This window comes from Xyrauchen texanus, chromosome 35, assembly GCF_025860055.1.
Source record: "Xyrauchen texanus isolate HMW12.3.18 chromosome 35, RBS_HiC_50CHRs, whole genome shotgun sequence".
NCBI classification, from domain to species: Eukaryota; Metazoa; Chordata; class Actinopteri; order Cypriniformes; family Catostomidae; genus Xyrauchen; species Xyrauchen texanus.
Genome location: NC_068310.1, coordinates 16,881,607 through 16,896,108, shown reverse-complemented (window position 1 = coordinate 16,896,108; position 14,502 = coordinate 16,881,607). Strand labels below are relative to the sequence as shown.

General features: G+C 41.1%; 1 protein-coding gene across 3 annotated transcripts in view; it reads right to left on the bottom strand.

The window, feature by feature from the left end:
• The window catches only part of nfascb (neurofascin homolog (chicken) b), a 34,390-nt gene extending 19,967 nt beyond the window's left edge, over window positions 1-14,423 (bottom strand). The window contains exons 1-7 of one of the 3 annotated variants that reach the window (XM_052106299.1): window positions 13,568-14,423; window positions 13,361-13,431; window positions 10,252-10,370; window positions 10,050-10,155; window positions 5,876-6,066; window positions 5,642-5,764; window positions 87-257 (exon numbers count right to left, since the gene is read on the bottom strand). In XM_052106299.1, the coding sequence (XP_051962259.1) occupies window positions 87-257; window positions 5,642-5,764; window positions 5,876-6,066; window positions 10,050-10,155; window positions 10,252-10,370; window positions 13,361-13,380 (730 nt within the window). In that variant the 5' untranslated portion in view covers window positions 13,381-13,431; window positions 13,568-14,423. Of the gene's footprint in view, window positions 1-86; window positions 258-5,641; window positions 5,765-5,875; window positions 6,067-10,049; window positions 10,156-10,251; window positions 10,371-13,360 lie in introns of all 3 variants that reach the window. The other 2 variants (XM_052106300.1, XM_052106301.1) reach the window with 2 other exon arrangements.
• Window positions 14,424-14,502: the final 79 nt, after the last annotated feature.

The following is a 14,502-nucleotide window of genomic DNA, read 5'->3' as shown; positions in this document are numbered from 1 at the left end:
AGAAATATTGTATCAGCCATATGAGACCAAATTAAAACTCAAAACCCTGTGTTATTATACCAAAGTATGTAATTGAGCACACAGACCTGTGAGCACCTGTAGGATGAGAGGTGGTTTCTGTTGAATGGTGTTCGTAAAGGGGAAGCGGGCAACACAGACGTAGTTCGTAAGAGCGTCCTCTTCCACGATACTGGAGAAGTACAGATCTCCATTCTCAGCCATTGATACTCGACGATCCTGACGTATAGGTGCCATGGCTATAAAATAAAGATAAACTTTTGGGCAGTTGACTAATGTAACACTTTTTACATTTTGAAATTTGAAATATTTAAAAAAAAATTCACACACCAGGATGAGAGTTTTGTGGCGCCATGCGGGGGTCGGACGTGTGAACGGCAAGCTCTGCGCACTTTGCTAGCTTTTTATTCGTTTTGTTTCATAAACTGGTGAGATTTTATACACCCTGTTCCATAACTGTTCTAAGAAGTGAACATGTCAAAGAATTCAAAATCTTCAGGCTCTGGAGATATTAAAAGACACTTACATGCTCAAGCGGATACTCCAGACATGGCCGCAGACCAGGGACTCAAATTGGACGGTGTGGTCGGAGAAATTAAATGCCAACTGTCAAGTTGTGGCTGACTTGGATGAACTTGTAGTAATACGTAGGTCAATTACTTCCATGGAGCCAAAATTCTCTGAGTTGGTTACAAGTATCGGAGAGGTCAAGAGACGGATCGAATATTAGGAGTCATCGGAGATGGAATTTGATGCTAATCCGCCAGCGTTCAAAGCAGATTTGGAACGCATTTGAGAAAAGCTGGAAGATCTTGAGAATCGTAATCGACGAAACAATGTCTGAATTGTTGGAATGCCTGAGTATGATGAAAGACGAGATATGGTAAAATTCTTAGACGAGCTCTTCCCAAGTCTGCTTAACATAACATGCCATAAGCTGGAAATCGAGCAATCTCACAGAGTCCCGGCTCAGTGATCCGATGAGGGAGACAGGCCCTGATCAATTCTGACCAAATTTCTGAGATCATCCAATAAAGATCTTGTGTTATGTGAGGCAAGGAATAAAGTAAGGCTTTCCTGGAAGAACCACAGCATTTTCTTGTTCCCAGACTTTGTGAATTGAGAAGAGAGAAATGTGATCAATTCAAGGAATGCAAGAAACACTTACATCAATGGAAGATCGCTTTTGCATTGATGTTTGTGGCCAAACAGAGAATAAGGATATCAAAAGCATTTACATGTCCCCAGCAAGCATTGTCTTTCATAGTGACAATGGGGTGAGAAAGCCATTGGTTATTTTCATGTTGCCCCCAAGTGAGCTTGACTCACTGAACACACACTTGACTGTCTGAGGAAGCTGGGCGCCTTTTTGTTACTTTTTGTGTTGGTTCTGCTTAGCGGCTGGAGTTTGTTTTTGTGGAATAACACTCCTTCAAGAAACTTTTGCATCGACGGATGTTCGCTTTTGCACTGATGTTCCTGGGCAATGAGTTCTGCTGAACTCATGAACAGTCAGATCCCTGAACATTCATTTGACTGCCTGAGGAAACGGAACAGTTATTATTTGTGCTGGTTCTGCTAGAGGCTGGAGCTTATTTTGTGGAGGAACACACCTTCGGGGCAGTTTTGTGAATGAATCTACACATTCTTTTTTGTTTATTCTGCCTCTTGGTTGGAAGTTGTTTTACAGAGTATTTTCTGTTATGTAATTTTGCCTCACAAAATTTGTATGGAAGCACCATTTGACTTGAGCAATCACGTTGTCGTGGGGGCTCTCGTAGGCATACATGGACTGTTTGAGTTTAGAGTGATGGACGCCAGTTGATGCTATTGTGCTCGAAGTTAATGCGCGCGTTTTTCTTTTTTCTGTTTGTATGGTTCTGGGGGAAGTTCGAGGTTTGATTGTTGCACTAATGTGTCTTTGTAATCTTGTTTTTGACACACAATCTATTTTTTCTAATTGTTGAAAATGTTAATATGAGTGGACTGTCTCATGGAATCTGAATGGGATTGGGCACTCCATAAAATGAAGTAAAGTTATTTATTTTCTAAAACATAAGAAATATGATACAGCATTTCTTCAAGAAATACATCTTTCCCTGCAGGAAGCTGAAATATATGGGGTGGCCACGTCTTCTTTAGTGCTGGCTCAAGTAAGAGCAGGGGAGTCATTACACTGATAAGTAAGCATCTACAATTCAAATATCTCAAATCGATTAAAGATAAATTAGGAAGAGTCATTATTGTTTTAGCAGAAATTCAGGGGCAAAGTTTGATTTAGGCAAATATTTACGGACCTAACGCAGACGATCAGGGCTTTTTTATAGATCTTAATGGGGTGTTGCATGCCGCTGGCACCCTGTAATGAACTGGCCATGGAGACGGTGTTAGGATCCATGTGCTGGAAGTTTATTAGAACACAAGTAATCAATCCAAATTGGCAGGCAAATAGAGGTAGTCGTTATGTAGGCAGTATAATCTAATAGAACAAAAAGACAGTCCAACAAGGCAAACAAAACAAGCTGGATATCCAAAAAGCAGTAAATACAGGAAAACAGACAATGTTCATAACAAATAAACAATCAGCAAGGGAAATGGAAATGGAAAAATGCTTGGTAAGGCAGGGTAAGCTGGCAATACTTCGCAACGTGACAGAGGAAACAGCATGGTATTTATATAGTTCAAACAGGAAGCAACCAATGAAGAAACGGTACAGAGTTAGTATTCGGGAGAGGGATACCTCTGGTGGTTGGTAGGAGGGGTAACAACCTCAGATGTTACACACCTCTCATGATATAATATTGGGAGGAGACTTTAATTTATTGATGGACTCAGTCCCTGATCATAGTGAAGAAAAAGTGTGTAAGCTCCCTAGAGCAGGGGTGCCAAACTCAGTTCCTAAAAGGCAGCAACCCTGCAGAGCTTAGTTCCAGCCCTGCTCCAAAATGCCTCCTTGTAATTTTCAGGCACTTCTGAAGACCTTGATAAGATGCTTCATGTTTGTTTAATTAGGGTTGGAGCTAAACTCTGCTGGACTGTGGCGCTCCAGGAACCGAGTTTGCACCCCTTCCCTCGAGCAACATTGATGCTTCTCAGGATGTGTAAAAATCTTGGTCTTACAGATATTTGGTTACTTTTGAACACATCTGGTAGGGACTATTAATTTTATTCATCAGTCCACAAGATTTATTCTAGAATAGATTTTTTAATATATACTGTATATACACTGTAGCAGCGGTACAAACAAATGGATTAATTTCAGATTATTTTACTCTGGATAGGGGTACCTGGCAGGGTTGCCCTCTTTCCCCATTATTGTTCTGTCTTGCCCTGGAAACATTAGCAGCCGTGATAAGAAAGGAGGATGATTTGCCAGGGCTGATGTCGGGAGGTATGGTGCATAAGCTTCTGCTTTACGCAGATAATATTTTATTATTAGTCTCTGACCCTACTAGATCTATGCCTTGCCTCAACAGAATTACTAATTCCTTTTCTAATTTCTTAGGATACAGAGTCAATTGGTCAAAATCAGAGGCTTTGGCTCTGATGGCGTAATTGCCCAGTGATTTCTTTCCAGCCGAGCACCTTCCAGTGGCTCAAACAGGGCATTAAGTATTTGGGTATTTTATTCCCAGCAAATTTGTTTGATTTAGTTAGATTTAATTTTGACCATTGAATAAAAAGATTTTTGAGCGATGTGGGCAGGTGGGATTCATTACATTTATCGGTGATTGAGAAGGTTAATGTTATTAAAATGAATTGTATTACAAAATTCATTTACCTGCTACAATCTCTCTCTATAGATGTCCCCCTCTCTGATTTCAAGCCATTTGAGAGCATAGCGAAGTCTTTCATTTGGAATGGTAAGCATCCCAGATTACATTTCAGTAAGCTGCATAGGCCGATTGACCAAGGTGGGCTAGGTCTACCCAAGAATTTGTTTTGCTCTCAGACATTTGGCTCACTGGTCACTTCCACCTGAAAGAGTCCCTGGTTTTGTATTGAACAGGAAGTTATTGCCCCAATTTTGACATTGCAAAGCCTTTCTTTCAATCTAGCCGGAGAAGTTAAATTACACCCCATTATCTCACATTTGCACTTGGTATGGACAAAAGTGTCCAGAATGTTTAATTCTGATATTTATCTAGATATTGCCTCTAGATGGAGGGGGGCCTACTGTATATGAGACCTAATGTATATGAGAGTAGTGTGTTGAGATCCTTTGAAAATTTGGTTCAACATTTTGGGATCCCCAAATCTCTGTTTTTGTTATCTACAGCTGCACCACTTGCTCTGTATTATTATTGGGAATAGCATGCACCCCCCCTAAAGCGGCAGATACTAAGAGAGTGGTCATTACTGCTTTTGGAAAAGGTCATGAGGCATCAGTGTATTACTCCCTGTTAATTCAGAGTTCAGGGGACAGAGCCACAATCACTCTCAAGAGATTATGTCAGAAAGATTTAAAATTGGTATTGGAGGAGGGAGTGTGGGCTAGGATTCTAAAAAACATAAAGTCTGCATCTAGAGACACAAGGGTGCGCCTTATGCAATTCAAGATTTTACTTCGGTTCTATTGGACCCCCTCTAGATTGTATAGGCTTGGTCTTAAATAAACACCCACCTGCTGGTGATGCCAGTCAGAGGATGGAGACATAACCCATGACTTTTGAGGGGGTGTTAAGATCCAGGAGTTTTGGTTGTGCGATGTATTGGGCACTCGGGTATCATTTTGCCCCAGACTAAGTATTTTGGGCGATGGAGCGGTCATCGATATTGAAAATAGACACATAAATAGTTGGGTCTTAACCAGTGTCATGATTGCCAGGCAGATCATTTTAAGGGGCTGGAGGTCGGATGGAGCACCTTCTTTTCATTATTGGTGCTTGGATTTGGGAAGAGTGGCAGCCTTTGAAGAGGGGTCATTTAGAAAATGGGGAAGTATAGCTTGTTCATGGAGAAATGGGGTGGGTATATGTCATTTATTTATGTGTGATTATTATTATTATATATATTTGTTGTATTTTTTTTTATTATTTATTATGTGTGTGTGTGTGTGTGTGTGTGTGTGTGTGTGTGTGTGTGTGTGTGTGTGTGTGTGTGTGTGTGTGTGTGTATCATTTACGACCACTGGGATGTTGTTGGGGCCAGGGTGGGATTGGGGATTGGGATGGGGGAAGGGTAATTGTGGGTGTTAATGTTGATTCTGTGTTTTGTTTTTCTATTTTCATTTATGTGAATCAATAAAAAATGTATAATCTGAAAAAATTCACACTCCAGGACCAATAAAGTAGTGAATGCAAAAAGGTGATTAAAAATGGTGAAGAGCTTAAGGGAAATGGTGACCAGTCACAGTCATGCTTTCTCTTATACACTCATAGAATTGTAAAGCTAATATCATGTTGGTGAATCAAAGGCCCATGGACACATACTGTGTCATAAAATTCTTAAAGATGAACATGCTACTACAGATACTAATAGTTCTTTCTTCTTACATTTTTCTTACATTCTTCTTAATAATTTCAGTGGTAACTGTAGTGCCTACTTTGGCTACCACAGTCACTTCACAGTCCAAATTAGCTTGTTTAATATAATGTATGATTGATTGATATAGGCTACTCACTGCTGTTTAGCCAGTAGGTGTCAGGATTTGGAGGGCCTACAGGAGGGTTGCAGGGAAGGATGAGAGGAAGTCCAACCACCACCGAGACTGGCTCCAGATATTCTTTCAACCATGTACGAGCCTCTGAGTCATACAAAGACATGCACATGGCAAAGACACATTGAAACATCAGTGGACTAATTGGTATTAATTGTTCCAGTACCATACTCATGTAATTGCATTGTTAAGGCTTACTGGAGACACGTAGATGGATGTGACTTGACAGAGCCGAGCCAAACTCATTAGTTGCTGTGCACTGATACACGCCCTCGTAGTCATCAGGGCGACCCCAGAAGAAAATCTCCAATGTACCAGAACGCCTCCTCATGCTGACCTGAGGGTCCCGTGCTACATTCAGGTATACTCCATTACGTGTCCATGTGAAGCTTCATTCAATATATAGGCGAGTGAGTGAAAGCTTTCATACTTCACACTTTATGCTCTATTCTTGTACACAATTATCCAAAGCCATACGTAACTTAAGTACCTTTGACATACATATAATATACTTGATTAACTTTGTGTCTCTTAAAATCAATCAGTATTTTAGGACTGTCAGACAAATAGTACAATACAAAGCCCGAGGAGGCATAAGCCAGTCTAGTAGGAAAGAAAGATACATTTGGCACAATGTAAGGTAAATAAACAAGTTCTATAAGGAAGCCAATTAAATAATGTACAGGTAATGTGCAATGTGTTCTTTTGTTGCTCTTAATCTGTGCTTTGTTCAGTGCAATACTGTGAAAAATAGGCAGGAGGCAATTTCAATAGTCCGGTTTCTTAGTGATAAAGGCATACATTAGTCTCTCACTGCCTGCTTCTGACAGAGACGGCATTTTGTCAATATATCTAAGATGATAATAAGCAGTTTTAGGGACATTCCTATTGTGGGCAACAAAATGTATATATTGTCTTAAAGTTCTCAACATTTACTCACCCTTATCCCAGATGTGTATGACTTTCTTTCTTCTGCAGAACACAAATGAAGATTTTTAGAAGAATATCTCAGCTCTGTAGGTCCTCACAATACAAGAGAATGGTGACCAGAACTCAGAAAGTTCAAAAAGCATAAGACTCCAGTGGTTAAATCAATGTGCGATATGATAGGTGAAGGTGAGAAACAGATAAATATTTAAGTCCTTTTTAACTATAAATATCCACCTTTGACCAGCCCCAACCAGTAGCTCGCTGAATGTGAAAGTCACTTCCACACCAGAATGTGGAAGTGAAAGTGTAGATTTACAATAAAAAATGACTTAAATATTGATGTTTCTCACCCACACCTATCACATCACTTCAGAAGATATGGATTTAACCACTGGAGTCTAAAGGATTCACATAATGGCCTTTGTGCGATTTTTGGAGCTTGATAGTTCTGGTCACCATTCACTTGCATTGTATGGACCTACAGAGCTGAAATATTCTTCTAAAAATCATCATTTGTGTTCTGCAGAAGAAAGAAAGTCTTACACATCTGGGATGGCATGAGGGTGAAAAACTGATGAGAGAATATTAATTTCCCTTTCTGTCACTCACTCGACGTTGTGTAGATTTCTGTCACTCTCTCGACGTTGTCTCCTCTGAGAGCCTCGCGTATCTCTGAACTTGAGAAAAGGCCAATGTCAAATTGGCAGACAGGCGGACATATGGGTATAAAAGGGAGCGGGAGAGCGTCTGTCAGACAGATTTTTTCTTCGGAGCCGAGCGGTTGTGTGATCAGCGATCAGTGTGTCACGACTGCTTCACCCACTTCTGCAAGAGAGCTTTCTGTTGGATCTGACGGCGCATTTCGGTGGCTTTCTCCTCTCTGTACGCTGTGCAGACTCTGCCCCTGGGCGCTTCGACAGCGCTTCTCTCCTAAAAGAATTTGATTTCTCTAAAAGAGTTTATTCTCCTCTAAAAGAGTTTGTTTCTAGTAAAAGAGCAACATACACAAGCGAGCGTTGAACATCCTTTTCAGAACGCGTCTTTTTAAAGATGCGGATGTGGATGTGGATGGTATCTCTCCAGATCCGACGGTCATTGACGCTGACTCATGTGCCTGGGTAGCGATCACACTGAGGCAGTGTTTGTGGATGGTTACTGCGAGGACATGACCATGGCAATGTTGCGGTCGCGGCTTTAGTTTCTCAAAATGAACACCACTCCAACCCCCTTTCTTCCCGGAAATGCATGACGAGCTGACAAGTTTGTGTAGGGCACCTTTTACTGCCCGGAACCGACCTCCTCGCTCGTCCGGTCTCAGTACACTGGACGGCGGGGCAGCCCACAAATACACGGAGGTCCCTCAGGTGGACAGGGCAGTTGCGATTCAACTGTGTCCCGAGAATGCTGCCACCTGGAAGGACCTCCCCTCCAAAGCCTGTAGGGCAACGTCGTCACTGACTGTGAAAACCTACAGTGCAACTTGACATGCCGCCTCTGCCTTGCATGCCATGGCTCTCCAGCAGGTACACCAAGCCAAGGCACTCAAAGAACTGCACCAGGGTAGTCCCGATCCAGACGTGCTGCAGGAACTGCACTCTGCCACCGACCTTGTTCTAAGAGCTACGAAGGACACAGCACAAGCACTCGGGTGGGCGATGGCCACCCTCGTGGTCCAGGAGTGCCACCTGTGGCTGAACTTGGTCGAGATGACAAAGCTCGCTTTCTCAATGCCCCCGTCTCCCAGTTCGGTCTCTTCGGCGACACAGTCAACGACTTCACCCAGCAGTTTTCACTGGTGAAGAACCAGACGGAGGCCATCTCTCACATCATGCCGCGTCGTCGCAGTGCAGGCCGCCCTGTCTGCTCACCGTGGGCATCCCCTGCGAAGAAACCACTGGAAGCTCCACCTAAACCTGGGCCCAGCTCTCAGCCCCAGCGTACACCCCCCGTCTCTGCTTCAGCAGGTCATAGATAGATCTCTTTGCCTCCCAAGACAACTCCCACTGCCCGCTCTGGTACTCCCTAATGGAGGCCCCTCTCGGCACAGATGCACTGGCACACAGCTGGCCCTGGCGCTGGCACACAGACGGCCCTCCTGAACCTTTGCTAGGTTCTACAACCTCAGGGTTGTGTTAGTCTCGTCCGTGTTTTGTGAGGTCCGAGCCGGTGGAACTCGGTAATACGGAACAGCCGACCGGGTGTTCCTCTTGCACCTTGCGCACTTCACCAAGCTGATCCAGTGCGCCTTCTTTCCCAATATAGCCAGTAAGCGCTTGCTTTCTGGATGCTCTTCCTCCCTAGCCCTCTGGCCGCAGATTCAGCAGAGGAATTTGCCACCAGACCCACCAAGAGTCACGTTCTCAGTGTTGGGCTTGGACTCCACAGGCATAGTTCCCGCATCAGGCAACTCCCTGTGATGTATTTTCCATGGTACAGTCCCCCTGCTGGCAGGACCTGCAACTCCCTTGGGCAGTCCTCGCTGCCCCCCGGTCGCTGTGTCTGTAGCAACTCCTCCCTTGTCAGGCAGGATCTACCACCGCGCCATGTCCATGGGTGGCTTGACAAGTTACCTCCCCAGTCTGGGCAGGTCGTGGTCTCCACGGGGCCTTTTCCTCTTGAAAGAATAGGAACAGAAAAGGACGCCTTCCCCGACGCATCTATAGCATTAAGATAGCCCCGGCTGGCTCCCATACAATTCATGTCGCCTGTTCCCGTACGGGTACTGGGAACCTAATAGTGGTATATGACACCTTTTATTGGGGGTGTTGGGGAGGGTTACATGCAGCCGACCAAGCTGCTTCTAGCACGCAACAGCTTGCTTGCACCTGGCTCGGCAGTCACGTAACACTGGTAGTGCATGGCGTTTTGAAGTGGTATCCCTTGTGTCACTACAATCGACACAACATCGAGTGAGTGACAGAAGGGGGACGTCATGGTTACTGTTGTAACCTCCGTTTCCCAATGGAAGGAATGAGACATTGTGTTCCCCTTGCCACGTCACTATCCCTACCACTGAAATGCACCGTAACCTTATTCTCTGCTCCTCATTGAAAATCTGTCTAACAGACGCTCGCCCGCTCCCTTTAAAACCCGTATGTCCTGGGGAGGGACATGCTCTCAGAAGAGACCCCTTGTGTCACTACAATCGACACAATGTCTCGTTCCTTCCATCGGGAATGGAGGTTACAACAGTAGCTATGACGTTTTGGGTGAACTATCCATTTAAATGAATGCTGTATACTTGACTCATAGACTTCCTGCATAACACATTTTGAATCTAAATTCTGTGGTCTACTAAATATAAGTTTATATTTGGTTGCAGTCAACAGCATTTGATCAACCAAATCTACCTTTGAAGCACACTACTTAAAACAAGGGAATATATTACAGTGTGTTCACGGTAAAGAGCTTGTTGATCAGAAATCAGGTTTTGGTTACTTACACTGGAGGCGGATTCCCTGTAGCCTCACACTCCACTACAATGGGATCCACTGGATCTGCAATGTAGTCTTGAACACTCTCCTTAATGATCATTGGAGGCTGTCTGACTGTGGGGACATAAAAATTATAAAACTTTAGCAAATTAAAAGAATGTATGTATGAAAGCAAATGATGGATGGATGCAGAATATCTACACTGCTCACCATCAGGAGGTATTTCCATTGCTAAAATCCACGTTTGCTGTAGAATTGTTAGTATGGCAGGGATCGTCCAGCATTTCAGAGCTCTCATCTCTACTGTGGACATCATCTGCCTCATCATGCTATGACACCAGAGCAAATGTTAACACCACTGTTACTGTCATCTTTTTGCACTACTGAGTACTGGTTGGCGCTGCACTGTGTCTATTGTCCTGTTCATTGTCAGTAATTTGTTGTACTGTCCCGTACTTTTTGCACATGTTTGCACGTGCACTTTATATAGGTAGTTTATATAGGTATTTTATTTCGTTGTGTAGTCTCATGTGGTCCTATGTTGGTCCTTTGTTGTTTTTATGTAGCACCATGGTCCTGGAGGAACGTTGTCTCGTTTTGCTGTGTACTGTACTAACTGTATATGGTTGAAACGACAATAAAAACCACTTGACTTGACACTTGACTTGACCACTACTACAACAGCAACAATGTACTCAATAACAGCTGTCTTGAATCATCTTGTTTGAATGTATGTTGTTTTATATCTACTAAACATATGTTAGTTCATAATCAATTTCTATTGCTTTTGTTTTACATTTGTGTTGTGTTGGGGTTCATGGTCAACTATTCACAAAGCAAAATGTCCTTAATTTGGTGACAGCAAACTCAAGTGACTGGAGAAAAAATCTGGAGATTAACATATAAATACATTATTTCTACAACCCCAATTCCGTAAAGCTGGGACAGTATGAAAAATTATAATAAAAACAAAAAGGAGTGATTTGTAAATTATATTCACCCTTTGCTATATTTAAACCACTACAACTACACATTATATTATGTTTTTCCTTGTGAATTGCATTGTTTTTGTGAAATGTACAGTAATTTAAAATCAGATGATTGCAACATGCTTCAAAAAAGTTGAGACATTGGCAATTTAAGACTAATAACAATTTGACAAGTTGAAATAACAAGGCAATGTAAAACAGGAGATGGTAAACAGGTGAAGCAATATAAGGAGCCTCCAAAAAACAGACTAGTCCTTCAAGAGCAAGGATCATTGGAGACTTGTCAATTTGCCAACAGATGCTTCAGCAAATAATCCAGCATTTTAAGAACAATGTTCCCCAAAGACAAATAGGAAGGATTTTGGGCATTTCACCCTCTACAGTGCAAATTTTGTTAAAAGATTCAAGGAATCTGGTCAAATCTCTGTGTGTAAAGGGCACGACGAAAACCACTTCTGAATGCACGTGACCTCTAATCCCTCAGACATCACTGTCTTTTAAAATGTCATTCATCTGTAATGGATATCATGAACATGTGCTTGGGATAACTTTACAAAACATTTGTTAGTCAACTATCACTGCATCCACAGATGCAAGTTAAGACTTTACTATGCAAAGCAGAATCCCTACATCAACACTGTGTTTTTTGGTTTGAAGAGTCCTCATATCCCAATTTATTTTTTTAAAACAAAGCTGTCGTGTTACCCAGGTTAAAGAGGTAAAGGGCCATCCAAGCTGTTATTAGCGTCATGTCCAAAAGCCAGTGTCCAGGGGTGTGTCAGTGCCCACGCCATGGGTAACTCACACATCTGCAGACAGATGTAAAGATTTTGGAGCAACATATACTGCCATCCAGCACCGTGTTTTCCAGGATGTCACAGGATTTTCAGCAGGACAATTTCAAACTACATACTGGCATGTGCTAGATTGGCCTGCCTGCAGTCCTAACCTGTCTCTAATTGAGAATGTGTGGCACATTATGTAGCGCACCACACAGCAATGGAGACCCTGTACAATTGTGCAGCTAAAGACCTACATAATGGATGATTGGGGAAACTTTCACTTTCTTTACTTAACTTGTGTCTTCAGTGCCAAAATGCTTAATAAGTGTTATTTGAAGAAATGGTGATGTTTCACAGTGGTAAACATCTGACTGTCTCAACTTTTTTGGAGCGTGTTGCAATCATCTGATTTGAAATTGCTGTACATTTTCAAAAGACAATGAAATTCACAATGAAAAACATCATATAATGTGAAGCTGTAGAGCTTTCAATATAACAAATGGTGAATATAATTTACAAATTACTCCTTTTTGTTTTTATTAGCATTTCTCATTCTGTCCAACCTTTTTCGGAAATGGAGTTGTAATAAAATAAAGCATTTAATTTACAAAATCTCTTAAAGCTAATATCCAGTAAATGTGACCTTCAGTAGAAATAGCCATACTATATGAGATAAATGTACCTTTTGCAGCATGGTTCCAAATGTATATATATACATATATACATTTGGACCCATGTGATGTTTTGCTTTGTTAGAGAAAACCCAAATATTTCAGAAAACGAGAAATATGTCTTTAATCTCCTAATTATTTTAGCAAAGTTTTATATTCACAAAGCAAGAGTCACTCACACAACACAAAATTCCAGACTTCTGAAAACTGTAAAACATCAATAGCTTTTAATTTGTTTGTAATTTACCTTTAATTTTTTTATGCTTTCTTTTATTGTATTTATTTTAATTGTTTTATTTTTAATGAGTTTTATTGTATAAAGATTTCTTAATTTTATTTTATATTTTCCATACTGCTGTATTGTGTACTTTGTTTTAAAACACACTGTCACTGATGTGAGTACAGATAAGATTAATTGGCACATTTCCGGAAACCCCGCCCCATCCACTGTTCGCAACTGTGATTCGCTGACCATTACGCAGCTATATGCGCATAAGCAAATGAGCATAACACGTTGAATTTGTGACTTACATGAGAATTCCCCGAAAGGCGTTTGTTGCCAGAACTTTAATACAGCCAAACAAAATTTCAGAAATGTGAATTTTCAGTGCTTTTACATTAAGATTTCAATACAATATCAATATACAAATAAATAGGGGTCAGCTTGTAAAATAGCCTATTTATTAACAGCATTTCATCGTATGAGGTTTAACTACATTAAAGTGAAAATTTCAGACAATTTCCTAGATTGGGGACAAATATGTAAAACTACATAAGTTTGGTGAAATGCTGGTGAAACGCTAATGCTTTGATTTCACATTCAGCCTAAAAATACCTCGTTACATATATTTAGCAAAATATCAGTACACAAACTGACCTATACCATCTGAATAGCATCCAAGATTCAGAAAATCTTCTTTATCTGTGCCAGCGGGTAATTTCACAGTGCTAAAAGAACATCAAAGTCATATGAAAACAAATATGGTCCCAGAAATAGTTAAAATTACATGTTGTTATATTACACAAAAATACGCAATTAGTTTGACACAATTTTCAGTAAAGAAGTAAATTTGGAGACGGTTACCTTTTACATCTGACCTGTAGATTATTTCCTCTTTATGGCAATTAAGCTGCCATCGGCATATTCCAAAAGTAGAATTCACCTCCCAAAAGTTTTTCAATTGTATTCAAACAGGTCCAAAAACGATGAATATCTAAACAGATGTTTTCTGTTATGTATACATCTCCAACTAACATCACGTCTCATTGTCTTCATCCATTTGCCCACTCTGCCCATGAACCATGAATGACATTCCACCCCCTCCATCTCTCACTGTCACATGTTCTCTCTCTCTCTCTCTCTCTCTCTCTCTCTCTGCACTCAGTACTGCTTAAATCACATAATAGCACTAATACTTATATGTCAAAGTGCAGCAGATGTGTCAGTGAGAGTGGTAGATGCTTTATTATATGAATCAGAAAATAAGTATGAATCGATAGTCTTTTGTATTATTCAATTTGAATATATTCTTATTTTTTTGTCATATTGAGATGATCAAAAACTTAAATAGCCTGTACTCAACTCAAATATATTTTGAATTATTTTTGATTATGATCAATGTGTGGGCCTCATTGTTTGGTCCTGAAAAAAAGAAGCTAACTCAATGAATGAAATGTTTGTTTCTTTGTGAAAATTCAAATGTGGTCATGCGACTCAGGATTGCGTTTTTAGATTACAAGATTTCTGTTTCAGAAACTGATGTCCTTTTGTACACTTCGACTTAATTTTACTATAGAAAACTTTCAATGCATTTATGTGAGTTATAACGGTCCTGTTAAGAAACAGAACAGGTAATGAATAATGTCAATGTCACAACGTCCCAGAGGGCAGAGCTTGTCTCAGGAGAGTGGATATGGGAATAAAAAGGATCTCTAACACTGAGACACATTCCTAACCCACATCAGCACTTAGGCATCTAGGGACACAGAAAGTATATTTCACGGGGCACATACAGTTGT